The following is a 21864-nucleotide window of genomic DNA, read 5'->3' on the forward strand; positions in this document are numbered from 1 at the left end:
TACACTTCTTCAATCTGTTGGAGATTACTAGGACTTTATCCAAAAGGGATTTGGTTGCAACCCAAACACGCCTAGAACAACCATCAACAAAAGAAACCAAACATCTATTATCTCCCAATGATGCCTCCTTGGAAGGCCCCAAACATCCGTGTGAACTCCACCTAAAAGACCCTTAGTGCGGTGAATAGAGGTGTCAAACTTCACCTCAGTCTTCTTGCTCACATCAAAGTGTTCACTAGAATTCAAATTGCAGGTCTGTGCACCCATCTCCAAATCAATACTGGAATGACTAAGCTCCAAATGCCACAGTCTAGTCAAATCAACAGAAGTCGCCAGCTCTCTACCTGTCACTGAACTTCCAATCAAAAAGTACAGGTTATTCCTCCTGACGCCCTTCGTCACAATCAAAGAGTCTTCCACGATCTTGAGAACCATGTCCTCAACACGAACCTTCAGACCCTCTCCAACCAAAGCTCTAATTGAGATCAAGTTTTTCCTCAAGGAAGGAACATATCTCACACCATATAACTCCCTAATTGTCCCGTCAAACATCTTGATGTAAATTCTTCCTATCCCAAGGATCTGACATGCACGATTGTCACCCATGTACACCACACTACTATCCAGCTTCTCAAAACTAGAGAACCATTCCTTTCTAGGACACACATGATAGATCGCACCACTATCCAACATTCACTCGGATTCCTCCGAATAGCTACCTGTAGGACTGATAGAAAGCGAATAAATAGAAGTATCAGAAATATTATTATCCGATATAACGATGTTTGCTTCAGATGATGGTTTCTTCCCTTTTCCCTTCTGCTTATTCTTCATCCATTCCTCGAGCTTTGGACAATATTTCTTCCAATGACCAGTCTCCTTACACCAAGCACACTGATCTTTTCCAACTGTAGGATACCCTACTCTAGACTATGACTTCCAAGTCTTTCGATTTGGATTCTTTCCTCTTGCGACCAACGCCTTCGCTACTGTGTCACTTGTAGACTCCTTATCTTTCTTTCGAAGCTGATAGTTCATAAGTACAGCGGTAACCTCACTATACGAAAGAGATGTCTTCCCATTGATAAGAGTAAAGACGAAAGTCTCATATTTCTCGTCAGGCAAGGAACTCAACAACAACAATGTCTTGTCTTCATCTTCAATCATAACATCTACATTCGTCAAATCCGCAAGAAGCTTCGTGTAGTGGTTCATGTGATCACCAATGGAGGTTCCTTTTTTTAATTGAAAGCGATAAAGCCTCCTCTTCAAATGCAAGCGATTCTCCATACTCTTGGTCAAATACTTGCTCTCAAGGATCTCCCAAATCTTCTTAGCTAAAGTTTCATTGATCACATTATACTTTAAATCTTAAGTCAAACACGACCTAATCACACCACACGCTGTTCGATTCATCTTCTGCCAAACCCTCTCATCAATATCATCTGGCTTGCCATATAATTTCAAAGTATCTTCTAAATTTTGCACGTTGAGCGCATCCAAGATTTTACATCGCCAAAGTCCAAAATTGTTAGTGCCATTAAACTTCTCCATATCTATCTTCATAGAGTGAATATTCAAACTTTGGACGGTTTTCACACCTAAAGTACCTTTCACAACTCCTTCTTTCCCGGCCATAATTCCTCAAAGCACCAACAATCAAAACGGAACAAACAAAGAATAGATCCAAAACTGATAAAAGATAAAATTTTTACCAAAAAGATCCTACCTTTAACTCCAAACGAAGCCCTAGCTGAACTTCCAAAGTGATCTACTCCTCCAAATAGCCCAAGCGTAACCTGAGCTCTGATACCACTTGTTGTGCATGGCGGAACAAACACAAACGCCGCGAGAGAAAGCCAAAATAATCCAAAAATAATGGCACCTACTCAAACACAAAAGTTTAACATGGTTCAGCAAATTGCCTACGTCTACGGGGCAAGAAGGGATGAGTTTTCACTATAGAGAAAGAGAGTACAAAGTAGAGATTACAAGATCACTCAACTAACCTCTCAAACAAATCTCTCAAATCTCTCAAATCTCTCAAACTAAACCCTCAAACAAATTGCTCAGAAAAATCTCTCTTTTCTGTGCTCAAAATCACCTTCAAGCTACCCAATCAATCTATAGAAAACCCTAAAAAATGTGGCTCTATTTATAACAAAACACAATCCCAAACAGATTAGGATTCTAAAAACGAGTCTGCCACACCCTAGTGTGGCACACACCACACCGATGGCAAATAGGATAGATTCTGCCACAACAGTGTGTGGCAGACACCAAACCCATGGAAAACAAGACAGATTCTGCCACACCCTGTCATTTGGGTGTTGCAGACACCACACAAGGGTGTGGTGGAGTCTGTCTTGCTTATGTTTCATGTTTTTCTCAATTCTTTTCCTCAATTCATTCGCCGTTTTCACACTTATTAGCCCTCAAAAGGAAGACCTCCTATTTTCGAGACAGGTTCCCATCTTTAAGCTCTCCCCTAATCCCAATGCATGCCTCCAAATTTGAACCTTTAGAATTTAGATTTTCATAAAGGGGGTGCTTGGCAAATTGAGAGTTAGCTCAAAGGGTGAAAGTCATTTTATTTTTATTTATGACCTCAACATTCGTGTCATCGTGCAAGAGAAATGCAATATTTATTTGAAAAATAAATTATAGTTAAAAGGTACTAAAGTGAAGATGAAATACTAAACTATAGTTTATTGATAAATATAGTTAATGCCATCTAAAGTATTAAAAACAAGTCACTTTATCACTTTTCACTTTTCACTTTACACTTGCATGCAAACAGACGCTCTTGAAGTGCAATTTACATAGAATGTTTGAAATTATAATTTGGGCAAATTTAGCAAAACCCTCCGTAAGTATAGATATTTTACAGATAACCCCCCTTAACCTTTAAAATGTCACACAACCTCCTAAATCTTGGAGTTATCTGGCCCCTTCAACTTTTAATGTTTTTCAAAAAATCCTCCTGACTAGCTAACCGCGATAGTTTGGCGTGTTCTCTGACGAAAATTAAAGTGGATTCGTGACATTTTGAAAGTTAAGAGGCCCATCTCAGAAATGCCCCTAGTAAGAATGAAAGAAGTAATATCGTCAATTTGTTTTCTTCCTTTTTTTTTTGGTGTGTGTTTGGGGTGGGGGTGGGTTTTTTCTTCAAAACCAAGGGGTCATCTGACAAATGCCTAAAGTTGAGGGAGGTTTTATGCAATTTACACCTATAATTTTACCTAAATTTCATTTTGGAATACTGTGGAATTTGGACCATTTTCTCACTTAATTGCAAATTTACAATTTAGCTCAACAAGAGCCACACAGATGAGCAGGAAAGCATTTCCAATAACCATTTTCTCAAGTGGCCTGTTTTACAATAAAATATAATGGTAAAACTTCTAAACCACGAACAAAATATCAAGAAATAGCAAAATTTTCTTTCGACAAGTGAGTAATACCAACTCAACCTAATCTAGTTTAACTTGGCTTCTCACAGTACAAAACCCATTCAACACAAATGAAGAAATTACTCACTTCACATTTATTGTAGTACAAGTGCGTCCTCCATTCATTAACCTAAAATCAATCACACACACAGAAACAAGCCACCATGCCAAGCAATTACCTACCATCAACACATGAAAATTATTGCAAACACATCAACCCATCTATTGACCTCCAATCTTCTCTCGTTCTTATCTTCGCCCAACACCCCCCCACTGCTCCCCACCTCAATAATTCACATCAATGAAAGACGTGTGCCGACCTAACCATGAAACGCATAAGAGACGGATTCGATTTCAAGAATCACCAGATGATAACACAACGCAAGGCAAAAATTACGCAGCACCAACTATGCTTTTTTGTGTGCTTTGGAATGCTCGGTGTGCATGTTCCCCTCAGAAAGCAACTCATATAGCTAATACTTGGGCCCCTCATTCCCTTCAGTGGTCACTACCGGCCAGCCCCTCTATTATTTGAGGATCTCTCCCCTCCCACCTCCCCCTCTCCCTCCCCCTCCTTATCTTGGACCTCCTGATCTTGAAAACTTCTAGCTAGTATGGCGACTTTGCCTGAACTAGTTTCCCCGGCCTCAGTTGCGGGTGAGGACCTAAAGAAGAAAGATGGTAAAAGAGTGATCCATAGAGGCGAAGGGTCTTCGTCCTTCAACCTTCGAAGCCTTTCGAAGCTCATGCCTCCGCCGTTGGGCGTGTCGGGCTACGTTCAAACTCAGGCTGCGTGCAGAGGGAGGGTTATCTCGCCTCTGGATTCCAGATACAGGTTAGAATCAAAACATGATCGCCCGTTCATGTAACGTGAACATGAACAATACACATGATGGAATTATATAAAGTAAGGAGTGATTTGATGATCATTTGCTCAGGTGTTGGGAATCATTTATGGTGGTTCTGGTGGCTTACTCGGCATGGGTTTACCCCTTTGAGGTGGCATTCTTGAGCGCGGCTCCAAAAGGAGGGCTCTGCATCTTTGATAATGTTGTCAACTTTTTCTTTGCTGTGGACATTGCTCTGACTTTCTTTGTGGCCTACATCGACTCCAGGACGCAACTCCTTGTTCAGGATCAGAGGAAAATAGCCGTCAGGTATTTTTTTTATAAAAAGATATTTCAGTGTTTGTTGTTTCGGCGTTCCATGAAATTAAGAACCATATTCGAGAGGAGGGAATTAGCTAGAACCGTATTCAAGTGGAGGGATGGAGTTCTCACTTTCAACTTTACTAACTTCAATTGAGTAAAAAGTAATCAAAAACATAGAGGGAAAAAGTGTTTCGAAGCGAAACTAGACAGGAAGGGAAGGGAAAGGAAAAAAACTCATCATCTTTGAAACCAAGTAGAAATTTCTGAATCCCTCCAATAAGCCTCGTTTTGACGGTTGATCAAGGGGGGGAAATGTTTGGGATATCACCCGCGTTCACACTTACTTATGACAAGCAGGCTTTCCTTTGTTATTTATACGGCTAGCACTTGGATGAGATTCTTTTGCTTCAATTCTCTTGAACACAGGAAAATCGGCCTACTGCACATGAAATTAACTCATGATGGATCATCTCTAAGATTCGGATGCATTTTGGACGTAAAATTCAATGCAGTTTCTGTTGCGCGTCGGCACAAACCAAACGAGTTGTCGAGCAATGAGAGGAGAAACAACCAACAAGTGCAATTCACAAAAGAACAGCCAAAATCAATCACAAGCACAGAGATTTATGTGGTTCGACAATTGCCTACGTCCACAGGGAGTAGATGTGGAGATTTCACTATATGGAGGAGAAATATAATGGGTTACAACCCTCTCAAACATTCAAAATAACCCTAACCAACAATCTCTTACTCCCTCATAATAATCTCCATCTCAAAGTGCTCAAATGACTCTTTTATCTATGATAATAATCTCTTCTAAAACGTTCTATATATATATAAACCCCTAAAATAAAAACAGACTAGTAATCCAACAATTCTAAAACCAAAACCAAAACAGACTAGGAATCCTATTTGGCCCAATAACCTGCTATCCAACAATTCTCCACCTCGGTGAAATGTTCACAAAACTGAGTCGACACCAACATGAGCACAAATGTGTCGTTTCTCTAAATCCGGCTGCACCAATGTGATTGCCTACGTACCCCCTCTCCCATGGGATCAAGTTGGTGTGTAGTTTATCCAAATAGCCTCGAAAGGCCTCAACAAGCACAAATCCGCAACAAGCTTCTACCCGTATAGCGATTTCTTCAATCTACGCACCAATTTCTTCTTTCGGTAGCTCGAACCCTAATGACTGAGTCATATAAATTTCTTCATCAAGATCACCATGAAAAAAAATTGTTTTCACATCCAACTGATCTAATTCCAAACCATACTGTGCTATCAAAGCTAGTAAGATTCAAATCGAAGAGTGATTCATCACCAAAGAAAAGATTTCATTGTAGTTAATGCCTTCTTCCTATGCATAATCATTCTCTACTAATCTAGCTTTGAACCTCACTGAAGTGCTCTGAATGCCCTCCTTCTTGGTATACGCTCATTTGCAACTAATTTCCTTTCGCCCCTTTGGAAGCTCGACAAGCACACATGTGTCATTCTTCTGAAGAGAATCCATCTCCTCTCGCATAGCCTTCTGTCACAAATCAGCCTCTGAACTCTGTTCAACCCCTCTGAATGTAATGGGAATCATCTCATCGACCCTCTCTACCAAAAGTGCATACATAAACACTGTATCTGTATACATTGCTGGCAACCGTATGTCTCTCATCAGTCTCCGAATTGTAATAGAATCCTAAACCTGAGCCTGTTTGCATTAGAAATCAATTTCACTGTTGAATCCATTACAACGTTTACCGTTTACACAGATTCAAAAGAGTTAATATTTTTATAAGATTTCTCGTTACAACGAAATCAAAAAGAGATCTCCTGGAAATACACGCAAAGAACGTTTCTCGATCGCTGCTTGCGTGGGATCTTTGCCTGTGCCGGGGATGCTTTGATTCGTGGATCACCTATTCAAGATCTAGTTTGATCGTGAAGAAGACTCGGGGTTCTTGTTTTAACGAGGAAACTAGAACAGAAGTAAATATCTCAGCGATGTAAAATAAATACTCTTCTCAAGATCAAAACAACGGTTTGATCTTAAGGGAATGAATAAAAGCCCACAAATCTCTCAAAATCTTCTCTTTATGTGTAAGAATTCACCAAGATCCCACATTTCTCTCTGAAAATCGTGGCTCTGGTATGAAAATCGTAAGTTCTCTCACACGTTGTTTGGGGAGAAAGTCGATTTGTTCATTGCTGTGTTCATTACAACTTCAAACATTACAATGAAAACAGAAGTTAGTCTTTTTATAAGACCTTTACACAATAAAAATAAAAAAATACAACTCTCATCAAACAACACAACGGGTGTTTATCGTCTGCTGCTTGCGTGGGATCTTGGCTTGTGACGGGAACGTTAGTATCCGTGGATCACCAAACGGTCAGATCAGATCCGAAGCTTCATTGATTCGCGAGGGAATCAGGAAGCCAAAGCAATTATCTCAGCAACAGCGAGATAATCACTCTTCTCGAGATCACCGCAATGGGGCAATCTCAAGGCAAAGAACTGGGAAGTGTAGATCTAACGAGCTCCTCTTCTTTATGCTAAAAAACTCGCTCCAATCTCCTCCTCGCTTCTAAAATTCGTGCTCCTTCAGTCTTCAGTTCGGTAGAGCTTCACCAACGCTCGAGAATTCTAGATCTGAAAAAATAAAGACCCTGTGGCCGTATTTATAGGTTTTGGGACCTCTGATTTCGGATAAGAACGATCGATTCACTCTTATCTTCAAATGTAACCACTTAACCATGCTCTTGGATAGATTCAGATCAGTTGGAACAAATCCAGGTGGTTAACGTCGAAAAATAGCTTAAAACTATCAAAAATCGGTTTTTCGAGCTGCGGACACCCGTGGGTGTCTCGGCCTGGCCGAGACACCTCTGGGTGTCTCGGCCTGACCGAGATACCAATGAGTGTATCGAGTATTTTGGCTCTAACTTTCTCATATGACCTTCAAATAATATGATTCAAGATGCGTTGGAAATCTGACGAAGATATCTATAACTTTTATCTTTTGAACTTTTGCATATTCGAATTGAATCATGATCAAAATCTCTATTCTTCTCTGAGACAACAACAATATCTCGGAATTCTAAGGCAGCTGGTATTTTGGCTTTATCACTCTCATACGATCTCAGAATGAGTTGATCCAAGATGCGTTAGAAAGTTAACAAGGAGCTCTACAACTTTCATCTTTTGAGTTTCTTTAGATTTAAAGTGCATCATAGGTAAAACAGCTCTATAAGGGCCGAGACACTCTTGGGAGTCTCGCCGAGGCCCGGAACGTTGTTCTGCGCGTCTTGTCTGTTTCAGCCGTATCTTCGCCATCCGAACTCGGAATCGTGCGATTTAAGATACGTTGGAAAGCCGTCGAGAAGATCTACCAGCTCCCATGATTGAATTATCTGTGGAGTGGATGGGACACGGGGGGTATTTCGTCTTTCATAAGTGACGCGGAGCTCCCGATCAGTTCGTGTTTCTGTTATTCCGAAGTTCCGTTACTTCGCATGGTTCATTGACTCACTTTATGCGCTTGTCAATGTCGATTAAGATTTTGTGACTCGAATAGTGATATTCATCGTCTTCTCTGTGTCTTGAGCCGCGTGCGGAGACATATAGGTAATTTTTGACGCCTACACACGTGCCTCCGTTGCTTATTCATTCCGTCTTTTCACGCGTTCCTTTGCTTCCTTTTGGTGTCGAATGATCTTCTTTGACTCAGATGATTATGTTAATCGTATCCTCTTCATCTTGAGTTGTATCCGGGAACTTTATAGGTAATTTTTGACGTCTACAGTCTAAAGTTTTCAGTCTCCTAAATCTTTTATCGAGGAGTCTGAAATACTTTGGATAAGATAGGCCATGTTTTCAATCTTACGTGAAAAGGACCTATGAATGGCTTCAGTTCTTCAACTTCTTTGGCTTTCGACTTACTCAGTATTTTGTCGAGTAGTCTGAAATACTTTTGGTGTTGCGTTTATCACTTGACCATCGTCAAAATCTTGAACTAAAACTGGTGCGTTGATACCTGAATTAGCTCGTGTTATTGAGTCGACATTGAACTGATCATTTTCGTCGGGAGTTTATTTATGAATTGCATTTGAACTTCGTGTGCGGGAAATAGAATTATCCTAATCCTGATTTTGGCGAAATTTGTCGGGCATAAAGAGAAGATTTTGAGAGATCTGTGGGCTTTTATTCATTCCTTAAAGATCAAACCGTTGTTTTGATCTTGAGAAGAGTATTTATCTTACATCGCTAAGATATTTACTTCTGTTGTAGTTTCCTCGTTGAAACAAGAACCCCGAGTCTTCTTCACGATCAACCTAGATCTTGAATCGATGGTCCACAGATCAAAATGTCATCGGCATAGGCAAAGATCCCACGCAAGTAGCGACCGATAAATGTTCTCTACGTGTGTTTTCAATAGATCTCTTTTTGTTTTCGTTGTAACGAGAAATCTTATAAAAAGATTAACTCTTTTGAATATGTGTAAATGATAAATGTTATAATTGGTTCAACAATGAAATTGATTTCTGACGCAAACACGCTGGTGATCACAGTAGGAGCCAACAGCCTCTCTGCCAAGGCTGTCGTATCACAACCGAAGATCAAGATCCCGATTGATGCAGAGATCGTGTATGAGTTCGACCAATAGAAGTTTGAGGAGTATATCTCATCCTCCTCCTCCGGATCCTCCTCCCCTCGCAAGTATAAGAAGATCTCCTCCTCGAAGAGGATCTTTGCTTTGGTCGAGATGCACTCTATTTGTTTCGCTTGTAAAGTGAAGTATTATAAAAAGGCTCACTCTTTTATTTCTATTTGTATTCGATAAACAATTGTAACAGAAGTTGTAATGAAACTGATTTTTGACGTAAACAAAGTCGTCGGTCCTGATCCTGCTCTGCTGTACCTGTATTTTCCAAATCATCACTGTGCTTGCCTGGCATCACCTCAGTCGACACTCTAATGGATACGATCTTATCTGGACAATGTGGAGCTGCATCAATCTCTACCATCTGCAATGTCTCTAATGTTGAGATGATCTCCACCTGATGAGAGCTAGAAAGCTTCAAGATCAAAGCCTCATAAAAAATAACGTCTTTACTCAACACAATGTTCTTCTCAACTGAATCCCAAAACTTGTATCCTTGGCACCACATTTGAATCCCACAAATATGGTCTTCCTACCTCGAGGTTCTAATTTATCAGTTCTGACATGATAAAATGCAAGGCACCCAAATGTCTTGACCTGGTTATAATCGTGTGCTGCCTCTCCTGGCCACATCTCCATAGGGGTTTTTCTCTCAATCGCAGATGAAGGTAGCCTATTAATGAGGTGGCTCACTTACATAAGTGCCTCAGCGCAAAATATCTTTTCCAAACCACTCTGCGATAATAAATATCAGATCTTCTCTAGTAAAGACCGATTCAACCTCTCTGTCACCCATATTCTACTACGGTGTATGACTAACTATGAAGTGTCTCTCTATGCGCTCATTTTGATATGGCTGCTGAAAGGGGTCTGAAGTGTACTCGCCGCTGTTGCCGGATCTTAATATCTTGATCTTTCTCCATGTCTGCAGTTCTAATCTTCTCTTCCACTCCATAAATATCTCTAGGACCTCACTCTTCTTCGTCATGGTGTACACCCAACAACGTCTAGAATAGTCATCAATAAATATGACGAATCAATATCGACCACCAAGTGATGTCGTCTTGGTGGGACCCCAAACATCCGTGTGCATATAGTCCAAGATACTTCTCGTCCTATGAACGACTATCCTGAACTTCACCTTAGTCTTCTTACCAAGAACACAATGCTCACATAATTCAATCTTCCCACTCTTGGCTCCCTTCAATAGCCCCTGCTTGCACAACGCCTGCAATAACTTTTTTCCTGTGTGCCCTAATCTATAGTGCCAAAGTCTGCCCATGACCGTCTCTGAAATAACTGAAGCTACCTGGTCAATCTCCATGCTTCCCTTCAAATAATAAAGATTCCTACTGCGGACTTCTTTCATCACTACCAAAGATCCCTTAATAACTTTTACTACAGCGCTCTCAAAAGTCACATAAAATCCCTTTTCCTCCAAAGCTCCAACAGAAATAAGATTATTCTTCAACTGAGAAACAAATCTCACTTCATTCAATTCATGAACATCTCCATCGTGCATCCGAATCCTGACGGCACCTATCCTGCAAATTCCACAGAACTAATCATTTCCTATGATCACCACATCCCCATCGAGTTTCTCAAAAGATGCAAACCAATCTTGCCGAAGAGTCATATGATAAGTAGCACCAGAATCCAGCATCTAATCTAATGCATCAACATGGTTAACCTCTAGAGTAATTAATAGAGAAAAGCATAAATTGTCAGAATCATCACCTCTAGCGACATTCACCTCATTGGCCTTCGGGCTCTTCTTCTTGCTATTCTCCTTCTCTCTGAGCTTCGGGTAAATTTTCTTCCAATGTCCTTGTTCTTTGCAAAAAGCACACTGATTCTTCGCTAATTGGTAGTGACCTCTTGACTTTGACCTACCTCTGTTGCCACCTCTTGGATAGGGAAACCTTCTTCTGGCCGACAAGACCTCTCTTGAAGTGCTAGCTCAGGAAGACTCTTTATCCTTCATGCTCAAATCAATATTCATCAATGCATTAGTCACTTCACTATAGGTGATGAAAGATCTACCATTCAACAATGTGAGCACAAAGATATCAAAATCCTCATCCAATAATGAGCCTAACAAAATGATTACCTTGTACTCATCCGATATCTTCTCATCCACATTGGCCAAGTCCGACAATAACTTTGTATAGTTGTTCATATGATCCGCAAGTGAGGTACTCCTAGACATCTGGAATCTGAATAATCTTTGCAGCAAGTGCAATCAGTTCTTAACACTCTTCATAAGATACTTGTTGTTGAGAATCTCTTACATCTTCATCGCAAACGTCATGCCGATTACATCGTACTTCAACTCTTGTTCCAAACAAGGTCTAATTACCACACAAGCGTTTCAATTTATCTTGTCCTATATTGCCTCATCATACTTCGGTGGCCTCTCGTGGACCATGATGGTCTCTTCTAAATTTTGAGCATTCAAAGCATCCTACATATCACTCATCCACAACCCAAAATTGATCTTGTTGTCATACTTCACAACTCTGATCTTCGTATTCTGAATGACAACATGAACTGTACTCGTCATCGTCTTACTGCTTTCACCAACTTCTTCTCCCATTGCTTGCAAACTCCAAATCGTAAAGAAATATTCGAACTTGATAGATTTGTGAAATTACCCAACTGAACCCTAGATAGGATTCTAACACGATCACCCAACCACACGAGGAAGACGAGATCTCCAACGGCAACTCCACAAAGCTATTTCCACCGAAGCCTAGATCTCCAATATCCAAGCTTCTAACAGCTAATCTTCCTCCACCCAAAACAAACCCTAGATCTGAAACCCTAGGCTCTGATACCAATTGTTGTGCGTCGGCGAAAGTGTGCGCATAAACCAAACGAGTCGTCGAGCAATGAGAGGAGAAACAACCAACAAGTACAATTCACAAAAGAACGAACAAAATCAATCATAAACATAGAGATTTACGTGGTTTGGTAATTGCCTACGTCCATGGGGAGAGGATGAGGAGATTTCATTATATGGAGGAGAAATACAATGGGTTACAACTCTCTCAAAACTCAAAATAACCCTAACCAATAATCTCTCACTCCCTCACAATAATCTCCCTCTCAAAGTGCTCAAAAGACTCTTTTTTTCTCTGATAATAGTCTCTTCTAAAACATTCTATATATATAGAAATCCTTAAAACCAAAACAGACTATGAATCCAACAATTCTAAAACCAAAACCAAAACAGACTAGGAATCCTAATAACCCTAAAATCAAAACAGACTAGAAATCCAATAATTCTAAAATCAAAACTAAAATAGACTAGGAATCCTGTTTGGCCCAATAACCTACTATCCAACAGTTTCTAGCGCAGCGACAAATATATTGCATAATCTATAGATGAAAAATTATGTTTCTAATAAGCCGAGCTTCCAAAAGGCATGACATTTCAACTAAGGCTTAGCAGACCACTAATCCCTATTTGTAATGGTATGTCATCACAACGAGACGATCAGGCATCGGATATTGGTCGGTGCACAACTTGTTGGTAAATGATGCTGCTTTCACTTTGGATGGGATTGGGATATTGGGTAGATGAAAATTTTACCTAACCTAGTGTTTTAGGCATGGCATATATATCTCCCAAGACTACAAATTCTGAATTAATAAAATTGGAATTGGTTCAATATTATTGATGGGTTTTTACCTATATATCCCTCAAATCTGCTAGATTTTTAAATTTAGCCTCCTAATGTTCATGTTTGCCAAGTTACCCTAGTTTAAAGTTAAAATTTTAAGTTACCCTCAAATTTTCTTTTAAGATATATACTTATGTTAAGCTAAATGAATATTAAATATTTTTAAAATATGACTAGACTTATCTAATGCACTAAATTGGATTATTTAACTCATGTTCCACATTAATGAACTCTCCCTCCGTCCCCTCCGTCCCCTCCGTCCCTCTTTACAAAGTGAGATCGAGATCGAGATCGGGGGGAGGGGGGTTGTGGGCTAGGGGTAGCTACTTTTTTTATTGAAGGCAGAAGATAAGAATAAAATGAGTACTTTATTCAATTGTACTAAAAATCTAACAAAATTAAGTTGAGAGGTAAATTCGTAAATATGAACAGTCAGTGTAAATTTAAAAATATGGGAGATTTGAGGGGTATATAAGTAAAACCTATTTTGCTTTAGTTAATTTTCCCTAGTTAATGAATTCCTAATAGATTTAAACACTATTGCTATATTTTCCGAACTCTAGTTAGAAAATACCCTTTGGGCTTCCTAAAATGCTCTTCTGCATTTGTCGCTTTTTAAATTTTCAAATCATCCTTTCCAATATATTTCCTGCTTCCACAGTTGAGGGGGTTTAGTTGTCGATTCCCACTAGAATTCTTGCGGAAAGCTTTGGGTGTGAATTATATTAGTTACGTATTATGTTTTTTTTTTCACACCCAAGTCAAGTGAATTGTCACTACTAAAGACAGCTGACACTTTTTCTACCGTTTTCTTTAATCACGACAATTTTGATGAATGTTATCTGCGAAGGGAAAGATTGTACCAACTATATATAATCAACTTCAACTAAATATCTGTCCATGTAGCCGTCTAAATGCTAAAGCAACCTTCCGGTATAAGGGATCACACTAGATAGATATCATATTCATGGAATACGATTCACTTTGAAGATGCCTTGATGGTGAAATGGTAGACACGGGAGACTCAAACTCAAAACCTACCCCTTTTTGAGACATGATAAATGTGTGCAGATCTGCTCTAAAATTTTCTCTTAACAGGTATTTGTCAACATGGTTCATCATGGACGTGGCTTCAACAATTCCTTTTGAAGGTTTGGGTTACTTGATTACAGGAGAAGTCAAGACGGAGACGCCCTACATAATATTGAGCATGTTTAGGCTTTGGCGGCTACGCAAGGTTAAGCAGTTCTTTACAAGGTAACAAAACAATCAATTTTCGTGCAAGTTGGGGTTCACAGTTAAAAATTATTTTCCGACATGTTTTTGGGCTTTCAATGCAGACTTGAAAAAGATATCAGGTTCAATTATTTCTGGATAAGATCCATCAGACTCTTATTTGTAAGTAGTTTTTGTTAGTTCAATTCATCAAGTCATAAAAATTCGGTAGTGAAGAGTGACTTGAGTTAATAAATGTATACAGCATGAGGTTACCATGATGTTTGTTGAGATTTTCAAAACACTAATTGTGCAGGTTTCCCTATTTCTGGTGCATTGTGCTGCGTGTCTCTACTACTTGTTAGCAGATAGATACCCACACAAAGGGAAGACATGGATAGGTGCATTGATCCCAAATTTCAAGGAATCTAGCTTGTGGATCCGCTATATTTCCTCCCTCTACTGGTCGATTACCACGATGACTACTGTTGGCTACGGTGATCTCCATGCTGTGAACACGAGGGAGATGGTCTTCATCATATTCTACATGATGTTTAACTTAGGACTAACTGCATATTTGATAGGAAATATGACAAACTTGGTCGTAGAAGGAACAAGGCGCACAATGGAATTTGTAAGAACAATTCTCATCTCGGGAAGACAGTTTCCTATTTTAGTTATCATATTTATCATAGCGTGCAATTATCCTATTGTAATTACATTAGTTTCCAGATGAACTTGAAAGTTTTTTAATGAACCAGAACTGAATGTTCGAAAAAGTATGCTGAGTATTTGCTATGCTTGCAGAGGAACAATATAGAAGAAGCATCTAATTTTGTTTCCCGTAATCATCTACCTCCAAGGTTGAAACAGCAGATATTGGCATACATGTGTGTTAGATTCAGAGCCGAGAGATTAAACCAGCAGCAATTGATGGATCAGCTGCCCAAATCTATATGCAAAAGCATCTGTGAGCAGCTCTTCTTGCCAGTTGTTAAGGATGTCTATCTATTTAATGGTGTTTCAAGGGAAATGCTCTTGCTTCTGGTTAGAATTCTTGCCTCATGAAGATACCCATATCTAAATCTAGATATATTTATCTATGTGTAGCGTTCATGTACGTATGTGCATATGCAAACAAGCCTACATGTGCATTTATACATAAGAGTTCACTCAATTAGAAGGTAAAAGTAAAAATAACGATCAAAATGGTATTTGGATTTGGATCAGGTTACACAGATGAAAGCTGAGTACATTCCACCTAGAGAAGATGTTATCATGCAAAACGAAGCACCAGACGATGTCTATGTGATCGTTTCAGGTGAAGTGGAAATTATATACTCTGAAGAGGAAAAGGAACAAGTGGTAGGATCCCTAGGCACAGGAGATCTATTTGGAGAAGTTAGTGCATTGTGTAATAGGACTCAAGGTTTTACTTTCCGGACCCGAACTTTATCCCAGCTACTAAGGTTAAAGCACAGCGCGCTTAGAGAAGCTATGCAAGCCAAACAAGAGGACAGCATAATTATAGTTAAGAATTTTCTCAAGGTAAAAAAGAAATTTGTTTTCAAATGACTAAACATTATCATATTAGAAATTCAGTTATGTTAACAGAGCATTTGTATATTGCAGCATCAAATCGAATATAAGGATACAAGTCTTGATGATATTCTAACAGAGAACGGAAACCACAATGAAGCTAGGATTCCATGCACCGTACTGACTGTAACAGCCGCAGGAAATAGTTCATTCCTTGAACAACTTCTTAGAACTGGGATGGATCCAAATATTGGCGATTCTAAAGGAAGAACACCACTGGTATGCTTCCCTATCTAGAACAGTGTGCTGAGTATTTTAGTGACTATACTAGCATTTTATACAGATATGACCTCGACGTATGTATTTTCCTTGCTTACAAAAGCATTCGCTACACTGCTTTTTTTTTCCCGCTCCTAGGAGAAAATTGAATAGGCATAACCATGATACTTGAGAAATAAAACTGCACCCAGAAATTTGCGTTAGGGTCCATCTACCGACTACCTAACAAAGATAACAGTTACTTCAAGGTTTGGAGAGTGTGTGCCTTGATTTTTATTTAATTTTAATTTATGTTTGAACATGTGGTGACGAATCCTCTCCTTATCAATATTTGCAAATCTACAATACAGCACATAGCAGCAGCAAAAGGATTTGAAGATTGTGTTCTGGTCTTACTCAAGCATGGATGCAATGTAAATGTACAAGGTAAAAAACAAACACCACAAAGTCTCCTTTCTTCCACTTCTTCTATCATTGCCAATGCCTCGATGTGCATCTACCATTATCAGATTTTGATGGAAACACTCCGCTATGGATATCTATCGCCACAAGGCACCGCAATATTTTCAAACTCCTGTACCATTATGCAAGCAGCTCAAATCCCAACACTGCTGGAAACCTTCTTTGCCTGGCAGCAAAGCGAAATGACCTATCTACGATGAAGGATCTCTTGGAACATGGTTTGGACATAGACGCAGAGAATGATGAAGGAACGACTGCCTTACAAGTATCAGTGGCTGAAAACCATGACGATATGGTTCGGTTTTTAGTCATGAATGGTGCCAAGATAGAAAAGTTGAATCTAAATACATTGGAAACAAGCAAAATGGCCCAGACGTATTTTGAAGAGATGGTTCAGAATAGAGAAATTGGATATCCAATCGCGATAGTAAGACCCCCTAAGATTAAGCAGGCAAATCTGGTCGATAACCAGGATGATATGCTTAAGTGGGATAAACTTAGGAGGGATGAAAAAGGGGGTCACCCTCCGAGGGCTAGTATTTACAGAGGCCACCCACTGATCAGAAACCCATGTTCAGAAGCTGGGAAGTTGATAAGGTTGCCAAGCACAATGGATGAACTCAAGAAAACTATAGGTTTGTATATAGCTTTATTCCGCTCGCAACCAAATGCAGTAAGAATCTCACTGATATAGCTTTGGTTATTTTGACAGGAGATAAGTTCAGAGTTGATGGAAAAAATACAGTCATAACGAATGAGGATGGCGCAGAGATCGACTCCATTGAAGTAATTAGGGACAATGATAGACTGTTTATTGTTGAGAATGAAGAACTGGTAAATTTAAATGCCACATTATTGTAACGAAGAAATCAATTTCTATATATGGAGCTTGATCATATCATCATAATTTTCCTTACGATTATTATGTAAATAATACTCGATCGGTTAGCATGCTTCTTTTAAATAGTATATCTGCAAATCACATTTGATGGTAAACTAATGCCAGAAATCCCTGTGACTATTTATTTTCAGCAACATGTTTCGATCAAACAATTCCCATTTCATTCGTTTGACGTATCAGCGGAGAAGATTTAACGTAGATGATGTTGGTTTTGGAAGTGTGAAGACCGAAACCTGAAACAAAACTGTAAGTCTGGAAATTCTCGGGTCGGTCGACCGACATGCTGACTCCGATCGACCGCAACAACGGTAGGAAAACAACCCAGGAACTCACTCTGGTCGGTCGACCAAAGCAAGATGGTGGTCGACCAAGAGTGGTCATCCGGTCGACCGAAGGTGATGGTCCGGTCGACCGAAAACGTGCACCAGACCCTATAAGAAAACTATGTTCTGGCCGGTCGACGGACACTCATGGTCCGGTCGACTGAAGTTAGTTTTTCTAGTTTTTTAATTCATTTTGGAAACTGTTTTGGGTTGAGATCCTATATATACCTAAATTATTTTTGTAGAACACGTGAAAAAGATGGTTTTGAGAGGATTCTTTAAGAGAGATATCAGAGAGATAAAAACCTATTTGTGGGCATTGTAATCTTCTTCAATTAATCAAAGAATTGTGTGGTGTGGCTCCCGAGGACGTAGACATATTACCGAACCTCGTTAAATCTGGTGTGTTCCTTCTTGTTTATCTTTCTTACAATTTTTCTTTTATTTGTGGTGATTGTTCTACTTGCTGAACTCTTAGCACAAGATCCGAAAGGACACGGTTTCGATTGATTGATTGTTTTGAATTCCCTACAACTTGTACCAGAGCTTCGTTCAGAAGATTTGTGCGAGAACTATGGCAGAGGAATGCAAATCAAAGATCGAGAAGTTTGACGGGTCAGATCGCCTACTGGAAGTCGCAGATGGAGGACTATCTGGACCAGAAAGACCTTTTCCATAGGTTGATGGGAAAGGCCAAGGGAAAGAAGAAGCAGGAATCAGACGAGGAGTAGGAAATACTGGATAGGAAGGCTTTAGGGCAAATCCGATTGTCGCTCACCAAATCGGTCACCCGCAATATATTGAAGGAGAAGAAGATGGTGGTGCTTATAGAAGTGCTCACGAAGATGTACGAGCAACCGTCAGCCGCAAACAAGATGTATCTCATCAAAACGCTCTTCAACCTCAAGATGGCAGAAGGATGCTCCTTCACGATGCACCTCAGCTAGTTCAACATGATTGTTGATCAACTTATCTCCATGGACATCACGTTTGATGACGAAGTACAATGCCCTATTGATTCTATCGTAGTTACCGGATAGTTGGGCAGGTTGCGTGACCGTAATTAGCAACTCGGCCCTATTGATTCTATCGTAGTTACCGGATAGTTGGGCAGGTTGCGTGACCGTAATTAGCAACTCGGCGGGGAAGGAGAAGTTGAAGCTGAGTGAGGTTGTTAGCATGATTCTATCCGAGGAGGTTAGAAGGAAATCGTCCGAATCAGAATGTTCAAGTTCGGTACTAAATCTCAAGTAGAGAGGCCGAAGCTAGAAGAAGGGTAACCAGAACAAGAATTGTTCGAAGTCAAAGAAGAAAAGATCGAACTCGAAGGTTATGCCTATCAAAAGGAAGTGTTAGAACTACGGTCAGGAGGACAATATGTCTTTAGTCTGCAAAGCTAAGAAGGATGTGAAGGAGCAGGAGGCTCACATCATGCAAGATGCTTTGATCCTTGCTATGGACAGTGATTCTGATTCATGGGTAATTGATTCAGGAGCCTCTTTCCACGCTACTGCTAATACGAAGCTTCTTCAAAACTATGTAGCAGAGGACTTTGGAAAAGTATACTTAGGGGGACAACGAACCTTGCAGTATTGTTGGAAGAGGCGACGTGCAGATTCAGATGAAGGGTTCCAAGTAGAATTTGAAGAATGTCAGACACGTACCGAATCTAAAAATGAATCTTATTTTGGTTGGCCAGCTTGGAACAGAAGGCTATATTTTAACATTCACCGGGGATTCGTGGAAAATCTCCAACGCTATTATGGTGGTTGTCCGAGGCAACAAAATAAGAACTTTCTATCTCGCTTCACATGCGAGTGACACCCTTACTGTTGACCCTATAGTTTTGATGATGATTTGTCAAACAATTTATAGCTAATATATTCTCTAGTTTTGTGTTTATGTTTCTATTTATAGGTATTTCAACACACGTCAATCAAGCGTTAAAGATTCAAGTTCATATGTGTGGATTTACCTAGGTATAAGTTTAGTTTACTTACATATATTGTATGATTAGATCTAAGCTCAATATATGTACACTTAACACGATTTTTGACGTTTTCTATCATATAAATGATTTTTCATCAAACGTTGTTACAATATCTTATATCTCATGTTTACAGCTCTTTCATAATTCATTATATACATATAATACATGCATAATATATATATACATATTTACAAGCCTTATGTTAATTTTCATGTTCACGAAAAACATGTTTTCTGAACACTTTTTAAAAATAGGGAGTTTTCACAAACGAAAATTGATTTTCCAAAAATTTATTTTCAAACATGTTTATTTCATCATTTAGAAACTTTTCCCAAAGTTTCACTATTTTTGGAATTGATTTGACATTCGCGGTCGACCGCCAGCTTTATTTTCTCATACCCTGTGTTTTTGAGCTTCGCGGTCGACCGCACCGGTCGACCGCCGAACTGTCAGTTCACTTCTAACGGCTAGTTTTTACAGCTGTTTTCAAATTGGTTTTTTTGGTCTTTTACTTATGTTTTTACTGATGTATTGGGGTGCTATAAATACCCCATTGCTGCTCTCCTTCCATACATCCAAGAAATCCAAGTTTTGTGTTTAACAAAATTTTAAGTGTATTTAAGAGCTGTTTAAAGTTGATTTCATCAATCTGTTTTTAAGAGAAGTTTTTCTACAACAAGAAGTGGCCTTCAAATCCTATTGGGATCATCATCTACTGTTCTTCTTATTTGAGAAGTCTTCTAAACTCTTATATAGCTTATTATTTTATTTTCATTTCATTTAGCTATATTTATTGAGTTTTATTCACTGTTATCACACACACTTATTGAGCTTAATATTTTCATACCATATAGTGTGGGTTGTGGGTTGTGGAGTGTGATTTAGTAAGTGTGAGCTTCATTGTGTTCTCACTTGTTATTTGAGAACATATCATTGTATTTAATTTTTATTTGTGAGAATCACTTGTAATACACTTGTACACCGAGAGAAGTGTGAGGCGAGACACGGGGTCGAATCCAATAGGAGTGACGTCGATTGACGAACCTAGGGAGAGGTTATAACCGAGCACTTGAGGAGGAGGACACGGGGTAGGTTCCTACACTTAGTGTGTAAAGTGTGATTACATAGTGTTTGTGTAGTGTGAGAGTTTTCGGTGATCTTGTAAACCGAGTGTATAGAAGTTCTGGCTTCCAAACCGGATTGTGATAGTGGATATCTCCTCGAGATGAGGAGCGGGGACGTAGGTCGTGGTGACCGAACCTCGTAAACATATCGTGTGTTTGTATTTTGCTTAGCGTATATTCTTTTTGTGCTTATTCTTATTATCCTTATTCATATCTATCTATTGCAAGAATAAATTGATCTACATAATTTTTAATTAGCAATTAATTAGGATTAGATTAGCATAAGACCCTAATCACCCCCCCCCCTCTAGGGTCTAACAATTAGTATCAAAGCTTGGTGCTCTTTGTTTTAAGGACTAACCGCCTTGAGTTAAAGATCTAAGTTATTGTATTTGTGTTAATCTAATTTTGATTGCATTTTGCTTCTTGCATATTATCTTTATGGATATGTATGATTCATCTAGTTTAGGATATGCTATTAATATTGCTCCTCGTTTGGATATTTTTTCCTATGCTCAATGGCGTATTAGATTCAAACTATTTGTTCAATCTAAACAATTCGAATTGTGGGAAATTATTGAGGACGGATTTGTTGTACCCATTTTGGAAAAATCCAAATGGTGTGAAAATGATAAAAGATTGTTTAATATGAACAAGCTTTTGTTAGAATATTTGATTAATGCTTTTCACTCTTCATTTTCTAACAAATTTGCTAATTTTGATAGTGCTTACGCCTTATGGAAATTTATTGAAGCACATGACGGAGACCTCATCTCCATGTATAATTCCACTAGGTGATAACCCTAGTGAGGTATGCGAGCTTGATAACGATGATATTATTACTTTTAATGAACTTGCTCTTGAGTTTGAAAAATTACACAATTGCTATATTGATGTAAAGAGTAAGTATGTAAATATGAAATCCATTCATGAAACAATAGCCACTAAGTTTAATTTTATTGCAAATGAAAATATAATTCTTAAAGAATGCAATGAAAATTTGAAAATTGAAAATGCTAGTTTGCTTCATGAAAAACGTGATGCTATGTTAGAAGTAGATAAGTTGAAATCTATGATGAGTAAT

The 21864-nt window shown here is 39.0% G+C and overlaps 1 protein-coding gene across 2 annotated transcripts; it reads left to right on the forward strand.

The window, feature by feature from the left end:
• On the forward strand, positions 3758-21548 carry LOC109837954 (potassium channel AKT2). Of its 2 annotated transcripts, none has more exons than XM_020406349.1 (12): positions 3758-4287; positions 4391-4609; positions 14046-14204; positions 14288-14345; positions 14479-14796; positions 14970-15209; positions 15393-15710; positions 15795-15980; positions 16331-16406; positions 16490-17077; positions 17155-17276; positions 21506-21548. In XM_020406349.1, the coding sequence occupies exons 1-12, from the start codon at positions 4067-4069 to the stop codon at positions 21530-21532; spliced, it is 2532 nt and encodes an 843-aa protein (XP_020261938.1). In that variant the 5' UTR covers positions 3758-4066; the 3' UTR covers positions 21533-21548. The 2 variants fall into 2 exon arrangements, with proteins under 2 accessions (XP_020261938.1, XP_020261937.1); XM_020406348.1 differs by lacking the exon at positions 21506-21548 and adding an exon at positions 17475-18028.

The sequence above is a fragment of the Asparagus officinalis genome, chromosome 4 (genome assembly GCF_001876935.1).
Source record: "Asparagus officinalis chromosome 4, Aspof.V1, whole genome shotgun sequence".
Classification (NCBI taxonomy): Eukaryota; Viridiplantae; Streptophyta; class Magnoliopsida; order Asparagales; family Asparagaceae; genus Asparagus; species Asparagus officinalis.

Bases quoted from the DNA above. Each gene is read 5' to 3' on its own strand.
- LOC109837954 (XM_020406348.1), top strand. From the start codon at position 4,067: ATGGCGACTTTGCCTGAACTAGTTTCCCCGGCCTCAGTTGCGGGTGAG. The intron at 4,610-14,045 runs GTATTTTTTTTA...TTCTCTTAACAG, and splicing joins CAGAGGAAAATAGCCGTCAG to GTATTTGTCAACATGGTTCA. The intron at 15,981-16,330 runs GTATGCTTCCCT...TCTACAATACAG, and splicing joins CTAAAGGAAGAACACCACTG to CACATAGCAGCAGCAAAAGG.